Below are 12,789 nucleotides of genomic sequence, written 5' to 3'. Positions count from 1 at the left end.
CCATCCCTTGCTGTTAACTTTTCTATTTAATACCTGAAACCTCGTCAAACAGGCCAAAATATGCTTTCATTTGGTGCCTTCAGGGAAGATATGTACAAGGCTCCATCAAAGAAGGAAGGTCTAGGATCACCTTGCTGAACCCAAGAGACCAGGGAGAGGTCAGTATACCAAATGTCTTTTTTTTTTTTTTTTTTTAAAGACATGGGGTCTCATTATGTTGCCCAGCTTGGACTCAACTCCTGAGCTCAATCATCTTCCCACGTCAACCTCTTGCATAGCTGGGACTAAAGGTGTGCACCACCATGCCTAGCTACTAAATGACTTTTGAGCTAAGGTTAGTTAGCTCCCTTCATTCATTGCAATTACAATAACCTGTACCACGTTTTATGAAATCCTTCATGTGGTACCCACAAGTAGTATGTGTCATTCCCATAGATAGCCACTGCATTAGGGAAAGCTGTGTGAAAGAAGGTATTGATGGTTGGTATCTGCAGGTTAAGGGCAGCTGTTGCAAGGGTACCTCACAACTGAAGAAATTTCAAGTGCCAGATATCCAGGTGGTTTTGAGCAACCCTGTGGCCAATGTCCTCAACAGTTGTTTTTACCATAATGCAGATCTTTTCCTGGGACTATATCTTACCATGTCCCTTGATTTCAAATAATGGCATAATGGCATTATCATAATTTAGTGGCTGCTGTGAAAATGATTTGATGCTTAAGCTAATAAAATCATAGAATAAACCCACATTTAGCAGCCCTTTGATATTAAAGACAAACTCATGCTGAAAACCCAGGGTACTCTCCTTAACGTGTTTATATTGATTCCTGATTTAAACAAACAGGTCCTTAGCCCAAGATCCTTCCTATCATTTGGATTTAATTTTGAGGCAGTGGAGGGCAGTTAAATATATGCAGAGGAACCTATAAAAGAAATAGTCAGGCAAAGTGGCTCACGCCTGTAATCCCAACACTTTGGGAGGCCTCAGTGGGAGGATCACTTGAGCCCAGGAATTCAAGATGAGCCTGGGCAACACAACAAGACCCTCTCTCTAAAAAATAAAAACAAAAATTTAACTTAGCCCGGCATGGTGGCATGCACCTATAATCCCAGCAACTCAGGAGGCTGAGAGGAGAGGATTGCTTAAGCCCAGGAGGTCAAGGCTGCAGTGAACCATAATCATGCCACTGTACTCCAGCCTGGGTAACACAGCAAAACCCTGAAAGAAGAAAGAAAGAAAGAGAGAGAGAGAGAAAAGAAAGAGAGTCAAAAAAAAAAAAAAAAACTGGAGGGTGTGCTTTGAACACAATTTAAAGAAGAAGAATGGGCAAGGATTGGAGAGAGTATTATCTGAGTCATTTTTCAGGATATGATAGAAGTTTGATGTGTCATAAACAGAAATGTCTCCAGGAGCCAGGGAGGTGTTGTCACTGACTGAACAGACAGGAGGGAGGAATGGAGGTAGTGGAGACCCCTGAGCTTTTGTCTTAAAAGCAGAGGTGGCTACTACTTAAGATGTGACTGGCCAGGTGTCGTTGCTCACGTCTGTAATCCCGGTACTTTGGAAGGCTGAAGCGGGCAGATTCCTTGAGCCCAGGCATTCAGGACCAGCCTGTGCAACATGGCAAAAAACCATATCTACAAAAAAAATACAAGAAGTAGTGGATGTGGTGGCACATGCCTGTAGTCATAGTTACCAGGGAGGCTGAGGTGGGAAGATCACTTGAGCCTGGGAGGTGGAGGTTGCAGTAAGCTGAGATTGTGCTGCTGCACTCCAATCTGGGCAACAGAGTGGAACTCTGTCTCAAAAAAAAAAAAAAAAAAAAAAGGCATGACTTAAAAAGAAGTAACTGCTATTCACATTGAGCTAATGGTGGCCCAACAGGGTCACATTTTTGCTATTTTAAGGCATGTCAGGAATCCAAATTTTTTATGTGAAAATCTCCATTTGGAAAGTTGCCACCACATCCAAAATTATTTTAAACAACAACAACAAAAAAAAAACAAACTGCATAGGCCAATCAGAATAGGTCTTGAGCCAGATAAACCTGCTGTAACTGTACTATATGTGTTTAGCCTCATGTTATAAAGACTTGAGTGCAGCTCATTCTACCCATTGAGACTATATGCATCACAGAGGGACCACACTACACCTAAGTCCTGTTTACATCCTCCTCACCCATAAAACTGCATCCCACACAACATATATTTTAAAACTTGCAGCCAGGCATGGTGGCTAACACCTGTAATCCCAGCACTCTGAGATGCTAAGGCAGGAGGATCACTCAAGGCCAGGAGTTTGAGACACCTGGCAACAAAGACCCCCATCTCTACAAAAAAATTAAAGAATTATCTGGCGGTGGCTCACGCCTGTAATCCCAGCACTTTGGGAGGCCGAGGCAGGTGAATCACGAGGTCAGGAGATCGAGACCATGCTGGTCAACATGGTGAAACCCCGTCTCTACTAAAAATACAAAAAATTAGCTGGGCATGGTGGCGTGTGCCTGTAATCCCAGCTACTCTGGAGGCTGAGGCAGGAGAATTGCCTGAACCCAGGAGGCGGAGGTTGCGGTGAGCCGAGATCGCGCCATTGCACTCCAGCCTGGGTAACAAGAGTGAAACTCCATCTCCAAAAAAAAAAAAAAAAAAAGAATTATCTGGGCACAGAGTCGTGCTCTTATAGTCCCAGCTACTCAGGAGACTGAGGCAGGAGGATCACTTTTGCCCAGGAGGTTGAGGCTGCATTGAGCTATGACTATACCACTGTACTACAGCCTGAGCAACAGGCTGAAAACCTGTCTCAAATAAATACTTGCTTAATAACTTAAGGAATAAGGAATGCCACAGAATGAGATGGCTAAGTTCTGTTAGCTCTGCCTTCAGTTCTATTCAGGTAAATATCTGTGTCCATATTTATATTAAAGGGCATCAACAATAACATTGCATTTTCATATGACAAGAGTGTAAAAAGATAGTGAAAAAATATGTGAATTATTTTTGTTGGAAGATGACATAATATCAGTTCAAGGGTCTAATTCCAATGTTTCTCACCTAGAACTTGACCCAGTGATTTAACACCCCTAACCATGCCTTCCTTACCTTCGATACACTTCTCCACCTCTGTGCATTTTCCCATGCCAATCTTTTGCTGTCCATCCCTTCCTGAATGCCCCAGCAAACCCCTTCTAACCCTCATGACTTAGAAGCCTTCCTAGACCCAATGGGCAAAGTAACTTCCTCCGTCTCTGTGCTCCCAAAAAGCCATATTCATATAAGTAGTATTGCTTCTATCACATATTTAGTTTCTCTGCTTCTCCATAAGCTACTTGAGGACCAAGACTATGTTTCATGTATCTTAGCATACGCTGTGACTAACACCGTTTCAGGAATAGAGTGCACACTGCATAAATGCCTCATTTACAAAGATTAAATTCCCATTTTAAATAATGAAATACAAGCACTAGGAATATAAATGACAGTTGTGTAGAAAGAAGCACAAATGTGAATGAATGCAAGATTTTGGAAACCTAAGTTGGAGTTGTTTATACATTATTCATTTTTTAATTTTTAATCAAGAACAAACTTTATTGAACTTTGCACCCTATTAACAGAAGTTTAAAAAAAAAGAACAGACTCTGTTTTACTAAACCTTCAGCTGTTGTCCCTCCTTCCCAGCTAGGGCTGTGACTGGAGCCCTTTGCCACAGCCTTGCTGCATCTTCTCCTTAGTACCTGCTCCACCTGCCAGGAAGTAGCTAGTTTCCATGTCTCTGTGCTCCAGTTTATGGGCTCCTTCCAGGTCGGACTGTCAGCAGCCTCCTCCTCGTCTTCCTTTATATGAAGTCCTCAGGAAAAGGCATGCTGGCCTCTGGTTCTGAGGCCACCATACCCTTATCTGGCTTGCTATCTTGTAGCAGCTTCATGGTTCAGAGCTGCATGTTCAGAAGCTCCTACTGGGCTCCAGCCAGAGTAGTCACACACTCAAAAAGGGGGTCCAACTGGGCCATCAAATTGTCCAGCTGCTGCTCTATCTGGATCAGCTGTTGCTCCAACTGCAGTGGTCGTTTCTTGCCTGTCTCCTCTGGGAGAACTGCAGCTTCATCTTTCCCTATTGTGGAATAAGAAAAGGGCAATACTGCAGCAAAATAGTTCTGCTCCATCACCTCAGTCTCCAAAGCCAGCAAGGAGAGGGGTGTAATTTAAGGTAGAGAAAGCTATTAAGTTTTTACCTCAGATAATCACAATTACTTCTAGTGTAGTAGTATAGTTCCTCACCCAACACAGGAAGCAACATGCCAACATGTCCCACACGTGGTCATTCAGTCTGCCAAAACACCTCCAGGAATGAGCAGCTCTCTCCAGTCTGATAGAGCTCTGGTTGTTAGACAGTTCATGCACAAATCTAAAATTTGTCCTTCATGTATCTTCTTTCCATGCTGATGAGCGCCTTCCAAAATAATGGCTCTTCAAAATGATAGTTCCTCAGGAATTTAAAGACAACGGACATACCCTTGCCCCCTTTCCTGATTTTTTTCTGGTTTAATATCTTCAATGTTTTTAGTCAGCCCCATTTTGCATAGTTTTCTCTGGTTGCTTTACTGAACATATAGTGCTCTTAAGGCAGTTCTGTGAGAAGAATAAAATTCTCCAGGAATGTTCTGATCAGTAGATAAGGCACCACACCTTGTTCCTACCATTGATTTGGGAAGTAGGTTGTCACATCACACCACAAACTTATTAGTCAATGAGACGCGTAAGGCTCAAGTGGATGTGTTGGGAGAACATCCTAAACGTGTAATGGAAATTAGGGGGCCAGGACCCCAAAGAGATCACACACTGAGTGAGCTCAAGCATTCAGAGACTGAGGTAGCAGTTGTCCACTGCCAGGTTCCAAAAGTAGGTATGGCCTTACATATGCCATTTATCCTTCTGATGCTCTGGTGAATTCAGGTGTTGATGGGCTTGCAGACCCTGGAGACCATTCCCCTATGCTACATTATCACGTCACAATAGTGGCTGAACCCACCTGGGATTCTGCACCTCAGGTAGTCAAGAGGGCATCTGTAGAAGTCCTGGGACAGGAAGAAACAGTCTGATCTAGTAGCAGACGCAGGAGATTCCGCGTCAGAACCATGTTTTCTGTGAAATGGGGATCACTCCCTTTCCCTGAAATCCCTGGCACATAGGTGTTCTCAGTGTTATGTTATTACTAAGAAGACTGGTCTAATTTAAAGAGAAAATAACAAATATTAAAAAAACCCTATTAACTAGGTTTAATATTTATCAAACTAGTAACTATTCAATAATTATTTAACTATTAATTTCTGTTATCTTCAGTCGCTGACATCCGATTTTCCTCTTCTTTCCGTTACTGCATTTTCCCTTTTTCACACAGGGAAAAAAGACTCAGTTATCCGCGGAGGAAAGCAAAAGAACACAGAAGTCAGTACTTCGAGAAACAATCTTTGCCACTCTTTGCTCGCAACCCAACTCCATCCCGCCCTGGTCCCGCCCCATCCTCAATTTCTGGCGCTGGTGACCAGGCCCAACCCAGCCTCCACGTCAGCCCAAACATGGTTTCCGCCTCAAGAATATTTACATAGCCATTGCTTATTGGCTGCTGGCAAACACTCGCTCTTCTCGTTGGCTGAAACTGCCGGGAGAAGTTCTGCGAAGGCTGCTCCTTGCGGCGTTGGGACTGAAGGTCACGGGCATCTACATTTCCGTTTCCGGTTCGCCTCTGGAACCATGGCGGGGTCTCTGAGGTATCTACTGACATTAGGAAGATTGTGCCCCGGCCTTGGAGTAGTTCCCCAGACCCGGGTGAGTGCCTACATTCCCTGCTCTCGGAGAGACTGGATCTCCAGAAACATCTCCGCGTGGAGGAGGAGCGCTCCTGGCAGTCTCCGCCCTAGCGAGCGCCAGCAACTTGCCTTTCTGCCAGGCAATCAGCCTTTCTTTATCTGCTTGCAGGCGCTCGCCGCCGTAGTACCTGGAGTGACCCAGGTAGATAACAAGTCCGATTTCCTACAGAAGAGGCCCCATCGCCAACACCCTGGCATCCGGAAACTACCGCACGTGCGGCTGCCACAGGCACTGTCTAACGGTGCCCAGTTACTGCTACGTGGTGAGTAACGGCAGGAAAGGGAGAAGAAACAGGACTGGACCTGCATGCAAGTGATTCCGCTTTTCATCTTTGGCCCATAGAGATCGCTGAGCCCAATATGGAGAATCAGGTGCAAGCACTGACCAATTATCTCTGGAGCAGACATTTGCCTGTAGAGCCAGAGGAGTTGCAAAGACGGGCTATGCATCTTGAGAAAAAATTCCTGGAAAACCCAGGTAGGACTTAAGAATAATTTAAAAGTAGGCCAGATTGAAATATCAGTGAGAAATGAAAAGCAAGAAATAGTCTCTCAAACAGATACTGAAGTCTCTATTTGACTTTCTGACCACAGCAGCAGTTGTTAAAATGATTCCTTACTAAAAGAAGGTAGATTATTCTAGAGATTGCTAGAGAGTGTCGCAGTATACTGGGTTTGGTTTGGTTTGGTTTTTGTTTTTGCTTTGAGACAGAGTATTGCTCTGTTGCCAGGCTGAAGTGCAATGACTCAATCTCAGTTCACTGCAACCTCCTTCTCCTGGGTTTAAGTGATTCTCCTGCCTCAGCCTCTTCAGTAGCTGGGATTACAAGTGTGCACCACCGCACACACCTGGCTACTTTTTGTATTTTTAGTGGAGACGGTTTCTTTATGGTGGCCAGGCTGGTCTTGAACTCCTGACCCCAGGTGATCTGCCTACCTTGGCCTCCCAAAGTGCTGGGATTACAGGCGTGAACTACCGCGCCCAGCCAATATACTGTTAAAATCTAGATATTTGGTTTTTTCCTGCAAGTCCACTGGATTAGGACCTTCTAAGTTTTTATTCAGGTGAAATAAAGCCCCTGGATGGCCCCTGCCCAGTACTGAAACCCTCTTCCGGGATAAAAGGAAAAATATAATTCGTCAATTAGTTTCATGATTGTGAGTTCCTCACAATTGACACTACAGACCTGCCATTTATTCATCTTACATTCCCCGCACACCTCACAGTACCTGAGTCACAGTAGGTGATTGGTAGATACTTGCTAAATAGTACTGAACTGAACACAGTCATGAGACCTAGATTTTCAGTCTCTTTTCTTCTCCATAGGAATAGTGGAGATCATCAAAAACGCAAATTTTGGAGAAGTGAGGAAATCCAAAAAATAATGTCCTTGTCCTACCCTGTAAATTTTTATCACAGTTTCCTTTAATATAAAACAAACCTGTGGGACAGATTGGTTAAGTTGAATAAACCATTCTTAGAAGCAAAATGTGATCTGATACATTCTGTTAGTGGTAGTTGCTACTGTTAATTCTTACCTGAAGCTTTTCTCTAGGTTTGTCTTCTCTCTTGACCTTTAAGGCTTTTCTTAGGTGGGAGTCGGGGAGGACTGGGTGGGCAGTATATTCAAATATTGGATCTGAACCCTGTTCTCCCTAGGTCCTGACTTCCAGTCCTTGTTCTCACCACAGACTTATTTCAGACGGAGGAGAAACTTCGTGAAGCAGTGCTTAATGCACTACGTAAAACTACCTACCATTGGCAAGAACTGAGGTAAGGGGGACTGGAAAAGGTACACAAGAAGGAAAAGGTGGACTTTAGAAAGAGTTGGGAGAATACAATTACACAATCAATGTAGTATTTTTTTTTTAATCACCTGACCTTAAAAGGATCAATTTAGTATTTGAAAAAGCTAAAGTTCAAAGTTTTGAACATTAAAGTTTGAAAATTTAGTATTCGTAAGGCTCCCCAGGACCCTTCTGTATTGGGGAGTGAAAGGCCTGAGCTGGAAGAGGCCTTTCCAAGATGTCATTTTCTAAATCTAGAAGGTAACTATAGGATTAAGATTATTTACTAGTGTGTATGACTCTCTGATTTTAATGGCAGCTACAGTGAGGGACTGAGCCTGGTGTATATGGCAGCAAGACTGGATGGTGGCTTTGCAGCAGTCTCCAGAGCATTCCATGAGGTGAAAGTCCCTTAACTTCCAACCTGAACTTTTTGACCATCAGTTCCCTATTCATAAAGTAGTTTTCTGGGATGGGAATTCTTGGGAAATTGCATATGCGTTTTTTTTTTTTTTAAGAGGATCTTCACTGGGCAGGGTGGGCTCCTGCCTGTAGTCCCAGCTATTTGAGAGGCTGAGGCAGAAGGATTTCTTGAGCCCAGTTTGAGGCTGCAGTGAGCTGTGATCTCTACTGTACTCTAGCCTGGTGACAGAGTGAGAACTCATTTCTTAAAAAAAATACAAAATAAAGACATTCTCTTTATCCTGTGAAAGCATTCTGTGACCCAAGAAAGGTTTAGAATCACTATTTTAGGAGATTCTTATTCCATAATTTTTTTTTTTTTTTTTTTTTGAGACGGAGTTTCGCTCCTGTTACCCAGGCTGGAGTGCAATAGCACGATCTCGGCTCACCGCAACCTCCGTCTCCTGGGTTCAGGCAATTCTCCTGCCTCAGCCTCCTGAGTAGCTGGGATTACAGGCACGCGCCACCATGCCCAGCTAATTTTTGTATTTTTAGTAGAGACGAGGTTTCACCATGTTGACCAGGATGGTCTCGATCTCTTGACCTCATGATCCACCCTCCTCGGCCTCCCAAAGTGCTGGGATTACAGGCGTGAGCCACCGCGCCCGGCCTCCATAATATATTTATATTGAATCTCAAAAGGCATTTACATCTCATATCCTCTGTGATAGCTCCTAATTCATATTTATCAAGGTCCTAAATAAGTATCTAATTACCCTACTGTGGGATGTTGTATATTTCTTCAGATCTGGGCTCAAAATCCAGCATTTCAGCCACAAACTTTAATGGACTTTGGCTCGGGTACTGGTTCTGTCACCTGGTGAGTAACTTCCTTCAGCCCTGTCTTGGTCAATTTTAGCTCTAGAAAGCCATACTTACACAACTCCAAAATCAAGAGACTGGAAAACCAAAGGGAGAATAGGCAACTTGGGAATCTATAATGTTTTTCCATCAGATTAGGCAAGGCAGAAGAAGGTATATCAATTAGGGCCAGAACTTAAAGAAATGTCAAGTGAAAAAAATGGCCCATTTTTAGAAAAATTAAAAAGAAAAGGAATTATCAAAGTTTTTTTTGCCTACAAATAGTATTTTTAGTCTACCTTTTTTTGTTTGGTTTTTTTTGGGGTTTTTTTTTTTTCTTTTTTTTTAAGATGAAGTCTCGCTCTGTCACCCAGGCTGGAGTACAGGGGTGCGATCTCGGCTCACTGCAACCTTCACCTTCTGGGTTCAAGCGATTCTCCTGCCTCAGCCTCCCAAGTAGCTGGGACTACAGGCACCCGCCACCATGCCCATCTAATTTTTGTATTTTTAGTAGAGATGGGGCTTCACCATATTGGCCAGACTGGTCTCAAACTCCTGACCTTGCGATCTGCCTGCCTCAGCCTTCTGAAGTGCTGGGATTACAGGCATGAGCCACCCCACCCAACCAAGTCTACCTTTTTTTTTTTAAGGAGTTATAAATAAGACAAGAGAATAACACTTAGTTTTTCCAACTATTTTAACATAACACTCTCTTTTCCCAGTGATGGAGTTGGGTATAAATGGGTCTCTTGTAGAGATGACTCTTGGTGATGGGAATTGGTGATTTATAATAATTTTGCCGTCTTAGGGCTGCTCACAGTGTTTGGGGCCAGACTCTACGTGAATATATGTGTGTGGACAGATCAACTGCCATGTTGGTTTTGGCAGAAAAGCTACTGAAAGGTGAGTGCAAGAGCACTTTCAAAGTTGAGGGAATTAAGAAAGCACGGGGGTACTAGTAAAAGCATTTTACTGGGAAGTAGAGAAGAGGGTAAAAATTAAGATGAATCTGGGCTATTTTAAAGTTATGGTCAAGCAAAGGGTGGTATTAGAGGTTTCTGCTGGACTGAGGATGGGTTGGGTAAGATTCAAAGGACAGGAAGCCTAATATTCTCCCTGCCTTTTTTGGTTTTTTGGACTTTTTTTTTTTTTAATTAGAGATAGGGTCTCTATATGTTACCCAGGCTGGTCTCAAACTCCTGTCCTGAAGCCATCCTCATCCTCCCACTTCAGCCTCTAGGGTAGCTGGGATTATAGGCATGTGCTGCCATGCCTAGCTCATCTCTGCCCTTTTTGAGATACACTTTCCCTATTCTTGGGGCCATGTTTCTTACCTGGATATCTCTTCAGTTTATATGTAACTTCCTACACACTACAGTTGCCTCCTCTTTTCTCCACAGGTGGTTCAGAATCTGGGGAGCCTTATATTCCAGGGGTCTTTTTCAGACAGTTTCTACCTGTATCACCCAAGGCAAGTGGCAGTGTTTAGAATATTCTAAACATGGAATGTGGCAGATAGAAAACTGTAGCTTGAGCTTTTGCAACCCCACACTGAGTGTTAGAAGATAAATTTAGCGGCTAGGACTTTGTTGTATTCTTGGGATGCAGAGATGTTGGGTCTGTCATGGTCCTTGTCTTGGTCCTCAGGTGCAGTTTGATATAGTCGTATCAGCCTTTTCCTTAAGTGAACTGCCCAGCAAGACTGACCGTAATGAAGTAGTTCAAACCTTATGGCGTAAGACACATCATTTCCTGGTGAGACACATCATTCCTTGTTCCCTTAAGTCTTAAAGCAGCTTTATGGAAGCCTTTTCTTCTCTCATTGTCTTCATTCTCCATCTATGATTGTTCTTACAGAGCTACTGACATTTACACCTTCATGTAATTTAAGACTTCTGCATATTATTCCCCTTTGTAAACAGGTGCTGGTGGAGAATGGAACAAAAGCTGGGCACAGCCTTCTCATGGATGCCAGGGATCTGGTCCTTAACGTAAGGCTTCTTCTTCCCTCACTCCCCTACCCATATGTCACCAATTATTATTACTTCCTTGAAAACTAAAGAGACTGTACAATTCAGGACTTTACAATTCAAGATGAGATTTGGAGAAAAAAAAAAGAAAGAAAAGAAAAAGCTAAAGAGATTGTCATATGTTGGCAAGGGTGGAAATTGGGCATATAAAGTCATTATGATATAGAGCAGTGGTTGGCAAATGAGAGCCTGTGGATCAAATCGGACCTGCCACCTGTTTTTATATAGGCCATACTTATGTGTGCCTCTGTTGTCTGTGACTTATTTCAAACTACAAAGAGCAGAGTTGAGTAGTTGGGACAGAGACAGATTTTGCCTACTCACTGACCCTTTAAAAGAAAGTTTGCTGACTCCTAATCTACGGCATTGCTGAGCCAAGAACCTTGTCACTCGGGGAAGAATATGAGCCAGTGTATAATCATAAATTTAATTGTCCTGGAGTGGGATTTTTTTTGAGAGTGGAGGTTGCTGACAAGGAAGAGCACCGTACTATGTGCCAAGTTCTTGCCTTTCTCCTACAGCAAAGAGAAAGTTCTTTGTTCAGAGTATTAAAGATGCAGCCAGCTTAACTCAAAGGACATAGTTAATCGTTATTAGTGTTGAATATTACAGGAGTCCTCAATTTACCGAATGCAGAGATTGAGTTATGAAAATAGACCCCTGGCCCAGCTTTATTTCTTTTATTTCCTTTGATTTCAGGGAAATGAAAAGTCACCTTTGGACCCTCGACCTGGTTTTGTCTTTGCCCCAGTGAGTATTACTTCTACCTGTCCCACCACACAGATCTGAACTCAGGTGTGGCCAGGAAAAGTAAAAGGGTAAAGCTAAGCCACTCTGCACTACTTTGTGTTCCTATCCAGTTCCTACCTAATGATTCCCCTGGCTCTTCCTACCCTCTGCTCCTGTCCTCCCTTCTCCCTGGTGCCCTTTGACTATCATTCTTAGATTTTAAGTTTTGTGATTGATGGCTCTTTTGTCTTACTTCATTTTTTTTTCCTGTGTTCACAGTGTCCCCATGAACTCCCTTGTCCCCAGTTGACAACCTCTAAGCCCCTGGCCTGTAGCTTCTCGCAGGCATACCATCCCATCCCCTTCAGCTGGGTAGGTACCTGGGGATATTGCAGCAGGAAGCAAACATCCTGGAAAAACAGGAAGAAAAAGAATCAGAATTAGGAGGAGTTGAATAAATAATAGAACAGTCTAGAGACTTTAGGACCTACATGTATATGATTTATACATTGTAAAAAAGGACTGCAGGAATGGGAAACGGGGGGGGGCTTTACAAACTTTTTTCCCATGTCTTTTCTTCTAAGCAGTCTCTATGTTCCTTATCTTAGAACAAGAAACCAAAAGAAGAAAAGTTCTCTATGGTGATCCTTGCTCGGGGGTCTCCAGAGGAGGCTAATCGCTGGCCCCGTATCACTCAACCTGTCCTTAAACGGCCTCGCCATGTGCATTGTCACTTGTGCTGTCCAGATGGGCATATGCAGCATGCTGTGATCACAGCCCGCCGGCATGGCAGGTATAGGGGATGTGACCAAAATTAGTGGGATGTGGCAAGAACCTGCAGCCCACGTTAACATCTCATTTCCATAGGGATTTGTATCGTTGTGCCCGAGTCAGCTCCTGGGGAGATCTTTTACCTGTGTTTACTCCATCTTCGTTTCCTCCATCTCCTGCTCAAGATCCCTCTGAGAGTTGACAAGGATGTGTAACAAGTATTTTCTTCTATCATGCCTGCCAGGGCTGAAGCTACCTGGTAACCAGGAGAGGAATGCTGACATCCCCATATGTCTGTGTTTGTTTGAGATTTTTAATAATAAATAATAAATTTTTAAAGAATGAAA

At 43.3% G+C, this 12,789-nt stretch overlaps 1 protein-coding gene and 1 pseudogene across 1 annotated transcript; one reads left to right on the top strand and one right to left on the bottom strand.

The window, feature by feature from the left end:
* Positions 1-3,571: 3,571 nt before the first annotated feature.
* LOC105726434 (coiled-coil domain-containing protein 107-like) lies at positions 3,572-5,395 on the bottom strand (annotated as a pseudogene).
* Positions 5,396-5,676: 281 nt separating this feature from the next.
* Positions 5,677-12,789, top strand: METTL17 (methyltransferase like 17). Its single transcript, XM_012465899.3, has 14 exons — positions 5,677-5,820; positions 5,971-6,124; positions 6,205-6,339; positions 7,554-7,635; positions 7,969-8,050; positions 8,858-8,931; positions 9,721-9,815; positions 10,313-10,383; positions 10,560-10,667; positions 10,835-10,903; positions 11,642-11,692; positions 11,951-12,043; positions 12,280-12,464; positions 12,539-12,789. Exons 1-14 carry the CDS (start codon positions 5,746-5,748, stop codon positions 12,642-12,644), a joined length of 1,380 nt encoding a protein of 459 aa, XP_012321322.1. The 5' UTR covers positions 5,677-5,745; the 3' UTR covers positions 12,645-12,789.

Source organism: Aotus nancymaae, unplaced genomic scaffold, assembly GCF_030222135.1.
Source record: "Aotus nancymaae isolate 86718 unplaced genomic scaffold, 86718_ANA_hifiasm-v0.15.2.pri h1tg000011l, whole genome shotgun sequence".
NCBI classification, from domain to species: Eukaryota; Metazoa; Chordata; class Mammalia; order Primates; family Aotidae; genus Aotus; species Aotus nancymaae.
The sequence above is the reverse complement of the archived record's forward strand: the minus strand, read 5'-3'. Positions and strand labels throughout refer to the sequence as shown.

Excerpts from the sequence above, each read along its gene's own strand:
- METTL17 (XM_012465899.3), top strand. The coding sequence starts at position 5,746 with ATGGCGGGGTCTCTGAGGTATCTACTGACATTAGGAAGATTGTGCCCC. Across the intron at positions 8,932-9,720 it reads GGTACTGGTTCTGTCACCTG|GGCTGCTCACAGTGTTTGGG; the intron begins GTGAGTAACTTC and ends TTGCCGTCTTAG. Across the intron at positions 10,668-10,834 it reads GTAAGACACATCATTTCCTG|GTGCTGGTGGAGAATGGAAC; the intron begins GTGAGACACATC and ends CTTTGTAAACAG.